The sequence below is a fragment of the Corvus brachyrhynchos genome, unplaced genomic scaffold (genome assembly GCF_000691975.1).
Source record: "Corvus brachyrhynchos isolate BGI_N302 unplaced genomic scaffold, ASM69197v1 scaffold250, whole genome shotgun sequence".
Taxonomy (NCBI): domain Eukaryota; kingdom Metazoa; phylum Chordata; class Aves; order Passeriformes; family Corvidae; genus Corvus; species Corvus brachyrhynchos.
The window spans coordinates 68,844-77,357 of NW_008235728.1; the positions used below are offsets into that span (position 1 = coordinate 68,844).

Sequence of the window (8,514 nt, forward strand, 5' to 3'; positions counted from 1 at the left end):
GAAATATGTGCACGTGTCTATTGACACTTTCTCCTCGGCTATGTGGGCTACTGCTCACACTGGAGAGAAGGGCCGTGATGTCATTGCCCATTGGAAATTGGCTTTCTCAGTCCTGGGCGTGCCAGCTTCTGTGAAAACCGATAATGGTCCTGCCTACACCTCGGAGAAGACGTGGCAGTTTTTACACCTATTGGGTGTAGACCATACCTTTGGTATCCCACATTCTCCTACTGGCCAAGCCATTGTCGAACGCGCTCATGGTACCTTGAAGCGTGTTTTGGACAAGCAGAAAAGGGGAATGCATGGAGAAACCCCACAGAGCCGACTAGCAAAAGCTTTGTATACAATTAATCACCTTACAGTACCACAAAATTCAAATAATCCTGTTATTCTGAATCATTTTCTCTCATTGCAGTCTGCAGGCGACAGACAGCTGCCCCGGGCAAAAGTCTGGGTACGGAATTTACTCACTAACCAATGGGAAGGCCCACATGAGCTTATCGTTTGGGGTCGTGGGTATGCTTGCGTTTCCACACATACTGGAGTACGGTGGCTACCTTCAAAATGCGTTCACCCTGACCTGCGGCACCCGAGGCAGAACAGGCAACCTCCCAATGATGACCAGAACGCCAACCATCCAAATGGCGACCAGAATGTAGATCATCAGCCTAATGACTCTTCTGATGATGACCAGGATGTCAACCATCAGGCAGATGGTCCTTCTACAAGCAGAGACTGGGATGGTCCTTCCACAAGCAGAGACTGAATTTTAAATTTCTTGTTATGGAGTCAGATAGTTAAAGCCTTAAGGACATTTTTAGAATTAATAACTGATGTAGATTTCTATTTAGGATTAATAGTAGAGTTGTTATCTTATAAAACAAAAAGGGGGAATTGTAGGTACAAAAATGCTGTTAGTGAGGATCTTCTTGTTATTTTTCTAAGTCCGTGAGAGACTTTTCTCTCTCACAGAAGAGGTAGCAGGGAATGTAAACAACCAAGCCACCTGCAACCTTGGAAAGTCTTGTTTATGGTATAGTAGAAAAATATTTTGACAATGGATGTTTTAGGATTTTGGCCAATCACCCCCAAGGGGTGGCTGGTCCTTTGTCCAATTAGACTATGAAGAAAGAAGTCTATAAAAGAGTTTGTAAAATAATTAAATAAATCAATCTTGCTGCACAATTCCTGCCTGCTGGATCTTCTTCTCCTCCTCCTCCCTATAGCAGCGGGACAAGGTGATATACCGTAGGAACCAGGCCTGCGGTAATACTCTCCCATCACCTGGAGAAATGGGACAAACCCGCTGAGTTGCTGGTTTTTGTTAATGCCCGTTACATAAGGTGAGCCTGGGATAGAACTGCTGCCAGGCCTGTCATGTACCAAGAGCTCTACTGGCTGTCTAAATATGTACCATACCAGAAGTCTTTTACTTAATGAATTGCTCTCCAAATTATATCAAAGAGCTTCCTACTTGCAACAGCGTCACAAGGGGAATGCAAATGCAAAAAAGTATTATATAAAATCTTCCCATTGGGTCTTTTTGGGAAAAAAAATCCAAACATAAAAAGATTTTTAATTATTCCATTATCTAAACTTTCCTCATTTATAGAGGGAATAAGGTGCTCAGATATTATCTTGCATACCTCAATGGAGTAGTCTTCACCCCAGAGGCTCACACGGTGCTATCAGACCTTCTGGTGAGTATTGCTCAAACACAGCATGGCTTAGCAGAGCACAGCCATGCCATGCAGCAAACAAAAGTGTTCACTGTAGGAAACAAGAATTATATATGAGCTGAATGTAGTTTTGAGGCCAGGATTTTCTCAGCACACCAGGAGTTCACAAAATGTATCTCATGAGATCCTCCATCAGCAGACCACCCTCTTGCAGTGACCTGCCCAGAGAACTGGAAAGACCAGAGTAAAAGGCTTCTAGAGGGAATTTTCTCCATTTGTAAGCCACTGCTTTGTATGGGATACACAAGTGCCAGTCTCCCACAGCTGCTAATAGCAGATGTTTCACCAAGCAGTGAAAAATCAACAGCCAGAAATGGTAATAAACTTCACCTAGTCCTCACCAGCAGCATTTCACTTGTATATCAGCCACAGGAAGAGAAATGCTTGCCTGGACAGAAGAACAATAGCTTGCAGCTCCTCTTTGGTGCCAATGAAAATTTGTTACTCACTGTTAAAGGAAGCCAAACATGGAGAGAGAGAATTACTAGCTCTGCCACAGGCTGGGAGAGAGCTCAAACACTGGGGAAACAGCTTGGGCATCGGTGAATGGCATTTGTATGTAGAAAGCAAGCTCCCTGTTTGAGGAGATCAAATAGGTTTAATTCACAGGGAAAAAAAAGCAAAACACCATCCCTCTTCCACATAAGTTGAAACAAAAGAGTCCACAGCATCAGGCAGATGGAAGATGTTGGGGCTGTGTTGATTTGAGTCAGGCAAGCATCACTCATGTATGACTCCTGCATCCTCCTGTAGTACCCACCAGCTCAGCACATTAGCTGAGCCTTTGGGTGAAGAGCAAGGGACCTTCTTCCCCAGGGTAAGCACCTGGTCTTGTTATCACCCTTAGCAACCCAAGGAGGCTAGATGGAAATGGCCAGCTTCTCAGCTGAATATCAAGCAGCTGGCTGGAACCTGGATGAGGTTTTGATGATGAATATTTCTGAGCAGAACAAAACTATAATAAATTAAGTCCACAATTCCATCTTGCATCTTCAGAGGTTCATGTGAAGCAGCATTTCCATACAGCATGCACCTTCCTACACAACAAGATCTTGTCTTTGTTGGGTACAGGTGTTGGTATAGATATTCCCAGCATTCTTGCATCCAAACCCATGGCAGGGAGGGGATGCGTGAGCCCCCATCCCACAGCCAAGCAGTTTCCATCATGGGTCTGTGCAGGAAGAAATTGTACCCAAAATTAAAGTTGCAATAGGCACTGCTCCGACTGACACAGCCTCTTGTACACCCTGCAAGAGGCTCCCAGGCTTCTTCTAATGGATCCCACATGTGGGACTGAAGCCTGGAGGACATCAAGCATGGCAAGAGCACCAAAACCACCAGCCTGAAGCCCCTTCTCCAGGTAGCACATGCATCAGCCACAGCTACTGCAAATGCCACTTCACCCTTTCCTCAGCCGCCTCAGTCTCATATCTCCTCAGGCAAACACTGTTCTTATAGAGTTGATGGCCTCATAGTGGCACAGTAGCTCCTTAACCAGGTGACAATGGTCAGACCCATTCCTCCACCCTACCCAACCCTCTCCCACGCTAGTGCTCACGAAGAGGAGGGACAGCCACCTCCAGCAGCACTTGGTAAATACTGTTCACTGATGTTCACACCACGTACAACCACCCAAACCAACTTACACCTGGCTTCTGTCATTGCTCACCCAACACAGGTTCTTGGCACATGCAGTTTTGCTTCTCCCAATTCATTCCCTCAGCTATTTAATCCTCTTCCCTACAACACCATCCTTGTGCTGTGGCATATAACCAAGAAGCCCATCTACACAAAGATCCCTCATCCCAGATACATCTCATACTTTCAAGTCAGCTTCGATGCTCCAAATAGGTTGCTTTCACAGGTGGCCACAAGAAGCTCTTCAGCAATAAATGAGACACTCCATATTTTTTCCCCTTTATCACAGAACAATAAGCTCCCGGTCAAAGCATCCATCCTCACATTGGGATGTTGCCCATCTTCCATGGTTTGGGTGGGAATGAGCTTTCCGATGCCAAACAGAGGGACACATCTCCCCTTCCATGGGACAGGGAAAGTTGGCAGCACGGGCAGGCTCCATGCTGATGGATGAGACAGTACAAGAACAAAAGCAAAGGTTTGGTGAGGAAGAGATAAACACAACCCCTACCTGACTGTGTTCATGAGATGACGAGACCTTCCCTTGGGATAGGGGACAGCTGCCATCAAGCTGCTCACTACTATCTGCTGTCCACTGTAATAGGGATAAAAAAAGGCATTGTGTAAAATAATAGCCAGGCTGGAGAAAACTGCTGTGTCAGACCACAACACACAGCAAACACCATCTGGCCACAGGCATCACATTACATGTGCAGCACTCCCTCATTTTAGAGGATGATCCCAAAGGCTTTGGCTTGGAAACACTCTACCTGCTGATGGCAAGCAGAGGGAAGATGCAGGAACAACTACAGGAAGGCACCTGAAATGATACTTTGCAATAAAATCCATCCCCAGTATTTCTTGGCAGACTCCATCAGTGTTTGGTATCTCAGGCATGTGGTATGCACCAAGGTGACTTGAGTTGATAACTCTTTTCTATGGAGTCTTCCATGGAAAGTTGGGAAAATTCTGCTTTTCCCAATTCCATTTGCTTCAGGGACAGATATAAGCCCTGAGCTGCCAGAAAAACTGTGGTTTTATTTTAAACAAAACAGAAAATGTGGCAACTGTGACGTGCCACCAGATGACAGCACTACTCCCACACCAGCTTTGCCCCATGGTGAAGGACATGGACATCAGGGGACTTCCCGGACATAGGGGATCATGAGCTGCTTAGGTCAGCTTCCCCCAAGGTGCCTCCACAAAAATAATTCAGTTTGGGGTAATTTGTTTTGTTGAGTTTTTTCCTTAGAAGAAATGAAGGGCTGCATCATACTGAGAAAAACATAATATTTTAAAAAAGCAATTTTCATTAGACAAATATAAAGGATGCTGCTTAATCCTAAAGTCATTTTATCACCCCTACCAACAAAGTTGAGACTGAACCTCGGTGACCAACCCCATTTCTGAGGTCTTTCATCCTGGAAGTGTTTGGCTGTTCCAGAGAGGCTCACTGCTTGAATGCCATCACCAAGGTAAATGAGTTGAGAAAATGAGGTCAATTCCATACAAGCAGCAACCACTTGAGAGCTCCTTGACAGGTATGGATGAGGCCACAAAATAAGAGGAAGAGCCACCAATAGAACCACCCATGATCCCTACACAGCTCTGCCCTTATTGGAGCACTCATTCTAGCTCACATATGGAGGACCTCAGCCTCCTCTCATTAAAGAGCTGCTCATCACTCTCCTGCCACCTCTGCTCACCTACCTGGAGAAGCTCCTGATGCTATCATGCTTGAGAGCCTTCTGCTAGACCTATGCCTATCTCCTTTAACAATTTTGAGTGCAACCACATGCCTGGAAAGGTCTCCCAAGGTACAGCTCAACTATTATTATGTCTACAGCCAAAAGAAAATTACATTTTCCCTCTGATTTTCCTCTCTTTCCTGGTGGGAGCAAGGTTGGAGACATCCCCACCATAGGAACATCCACACCTTGGAATTTTCTAGACTGGTGATGGATTCCGCCCTGCTGTGAGTGGTATGGAGGATGAGGCAGCATACAATGTGCCTTGCCTTCCTTCCCCCAGCATGGAGAGCAGTTATCGGGGGATGTGGTACCATCTGAGCATCTCACACACATGGGTGAGTGGATTTATCCTCTCTCAGGCAGGAAAAACATTTTTACAGCCACAAGGAAAAGAACTGCAGAGATTAAGCAACTTGCCCAACATTAAAGATTAAGTTGCTAGCAGAAGCTCACAGTTAAAAACAATTTTCTTGGTCTCAGTCCAGTGCCTTCCCCCTAAACCCATTATTTTTTCTCTGGCTCTCATTAAGAGGGAACATGCCACCTTCAGTCAGGCTGGCTTCTACCAGGGTTACTTCAGCAAGCTTCAGGATATACGAGTGTTTATTCCTTGCTTTGCTAAGAAGTGATCAGGAAGAGAAAATCAGAAATTAAAATTCCTGATTATTTCTTATCCAAATTTGGGATATGAGGTGGGAAAAAATATCTTTGGGAGATGAGATAATTCCTTAATGCATGCTTTAAGACAGTAAACTGTAGTGACTACAGGAACTTCATGGTTGCATGCAGCATGTTGGGGGCAACGGAGTCTGTAGGATGGTCTTCTTGTGTGAAGATTTGGTTTAACTTGGATCAATCAATCAGTCAAGTACTTATGTCCTGAAAGACTTCATGTATTCATAGAATCCTAGAATGGCCTGGGTTGGAAGGAACCTTCAAAGCTCATCTAGTTCCAACCCCCTTGCCATGGGCAGGGACACCTTCAACTAGGCCATGTTGCTCAAAGCCCCATCCAACCTGACCTTGAACACTTCCAATGATGCACCTTGAGACCATAAAAACCAAAACCCAGTTGGCAGGAGACCTCTACCAGCTGGTTAGAGACCTCATATATATCGCTGTACAAGCAAGCTGCCCCAAATCTTGTGTTTTACTACATCCTGCTTAAGCTGGACGTGCATCCCCAAGCCAGGCTGTAAGCCACCAGCACCCCCCAGACCCTCTCCCACCCCACAATGTGCCCTTCGTCCACCTACCTGCAAGATGTGGGACTGTGTCTTCTCACTCTCACCATCCCCCTCCATTTTATCCATCAGCAGCCCCTGGACCTGGTACTCCAGGACATAGCTGTCAATGAAACGCTCCAGCTCCTCGATCTCCTGAGAGCGGCTGGGCCCCGCCTCTGAGGAGGCTGATGCCACTGATGAGTTCTCCATCCCTTCAGGAGAGATGTCGAGAACAGAGGGGGCCTGAGAAAGCAAAATTAAAAGGGGAAAGAAATTATTTCCCAGTAATTATAAAAAGGTTAAAAAAACAGCAGCTGAAGCTTATCGGTTTCCAGGGACAGGATATTTTCTGCTGTACATCTGCATTTCCAGTAATATTTATAATAAACCTAGGTGGTCATATTTGGAATTTTCATGTGTGCAAAAAAAAAGAAGTCCCATTTCTGTAATATTCCTACATCTAAGGACAACAGACAGTTTTCCTGTCCTCCTTAAAACCCAAACTACTGAAAACCTCCAGACATGCACAAGAGAAAAACAAAATTAAAAAACTTAATTTGAAAAGCCCACAGCATTAGCTGTGCTGGATAAGGGTGAGAAGCTGGGGATAATGGACAAGGGTGTGAGGAAGAGGATGATAATTGAAAAGCTTCTCTAGGACAGCAGCAGTAAATGGTGCTGAATTAATGATGTGACTGCAAATGGTTGAAAGAGGAGGTTTGCACATGGAGGTGAAACAGACATCCCACTAGAATCTAATTTTAAAACCTCTCTTTCTTCAGGACAGTGGCTCTATAGAAGATGTACAGGCTTTATGATGCTCTTCTCCTTCCTCTTTCTCCATAGCTCAACAGGTATGAGGCTCTGGAACTAGAAGACCAGACAACTGATGAGGTGGGCGAAGGTCCTTCTGGGATAGTGGGGCATCCTAAAACAACACCACCTGTACCCTGCATCAAGACCTCCTCTGTTAAGAGGGAAAAAAGAGCAATTGTAATAGAAGACTCCTTTCTAAGGGGAACGGATGGCCCAATATGCAGACCAGACAAAACTCATGGGGAAGTCTGCTGTCTCCCAGGGGCTCGGATAAGGGACATCACTGGAAAACTCTCCAGTCTAGTAAGGCCCTCTGATTATTATCCACTGTTGGTTGTTCAAACTGGCAGTGATAAAATAACAAAGAGAAGTCCAAGGACAATCAAAAGAGACTTCAGGGCCCTGGGAAAATTGGTAGAGGGATCAGGAGAACAGGTAGTAATTTCCTCGATTCTTCCAGTAACAACAAATAGTACTGATAGGAATAGGCAGATCCATCAGGACAATGCATGGCTCCGAGATTGGTGTCAGGGGAAAAACTTTGGGTTTGTTGACTACGGGATGAACTACTCAACACCTGGTCTACTGACACCTGACAGGATGCGCCTATCTCAGAGGGGCAAAAGAGTTCTAGCACAAGAGCTAGTGGGCCTTGCTGACAGAGCTTTAAACATGCTTGGAAGGGGGAAAGGGATAAAACCAAGCTCGCCAGTGATGAGCAATGGGATGGTGTGCCAAAACTTGAGGAAAGGAGCACTAATGCGATCCCTCAATCTACTTCACAAGGTGTTGGATACAAAGTACCACACCTGAAATGTTTCTACACTAATGCATGAAGCATGAGGAACAAACAAGAGGAGGTCGAGGCTTTGGCCCAGTCCCAGAGATTTGACATCATTGGCATAAGTGAAACCTGGTGGGATGAGTCCTGTGACTGGAGTGCCCTGCTGGACAGTTCCAGACTATTCAGGAGGGATAGGCAGGACAGAAGAGGCGGACAGGTGGCACTGTATGTAATAGAAGGGTATGTATGGAGCTCACAGTTGGCAATGTGTTGGGGTTTTAGGAGCTCTCTTGTTTTTTTGGTTTTTTTTTCCTTTTTCTGTTAAAGGAATTTTCCCCATTCGTGTTGCTAGGGGAGCAAATGGCTGGGTACTTAAGAAAAACAAAAGAGCTGGCTTCTCTTTTGTTTCACCTGGGTGTGTGGGCAGTTTGGTCTCTGGTGTTCAGACAGAGAGGGAGGCTGTTTTCTTCGGCTGCTTTTCCTTCTGCTGGAGAAGCCCTGGGATCCCAAAGCCCGCCTTCCCCGCCCCACTGGGAGCCAGGCTGTGGCCACCCTGCCCT

General features: G+C 45.7%; 1 protein-coding gene across 1 annotated transcript; it reads right to left on the bottom strand.

Annotated features, from left to right (window-relative positions):
• Positions 1 to 3,888: 3,888 nt before the first annotated feature.
• LOC108445607 (CBP80/20-dependent translation initiation factor-like) lies at positions 3,889 to 6,594 on the bottom strand (the record flags this gene model as incomplete). The annotated part of the gene is made up of 2 exons (XM_017730062.1): positions 6,385 to 6,594; positions 3,889 to 3,972 (listed from the first exon to the last, which is right to left on the bottom strand). Coding segments are annotated over exons 1-2 (264 nt in total), but the record flags the coding sequence as incomplete, so codon positions are not given.
• Between the last annotated feature and the right edge of the window lie 1,920 nt (positions 6,595 to 8,514).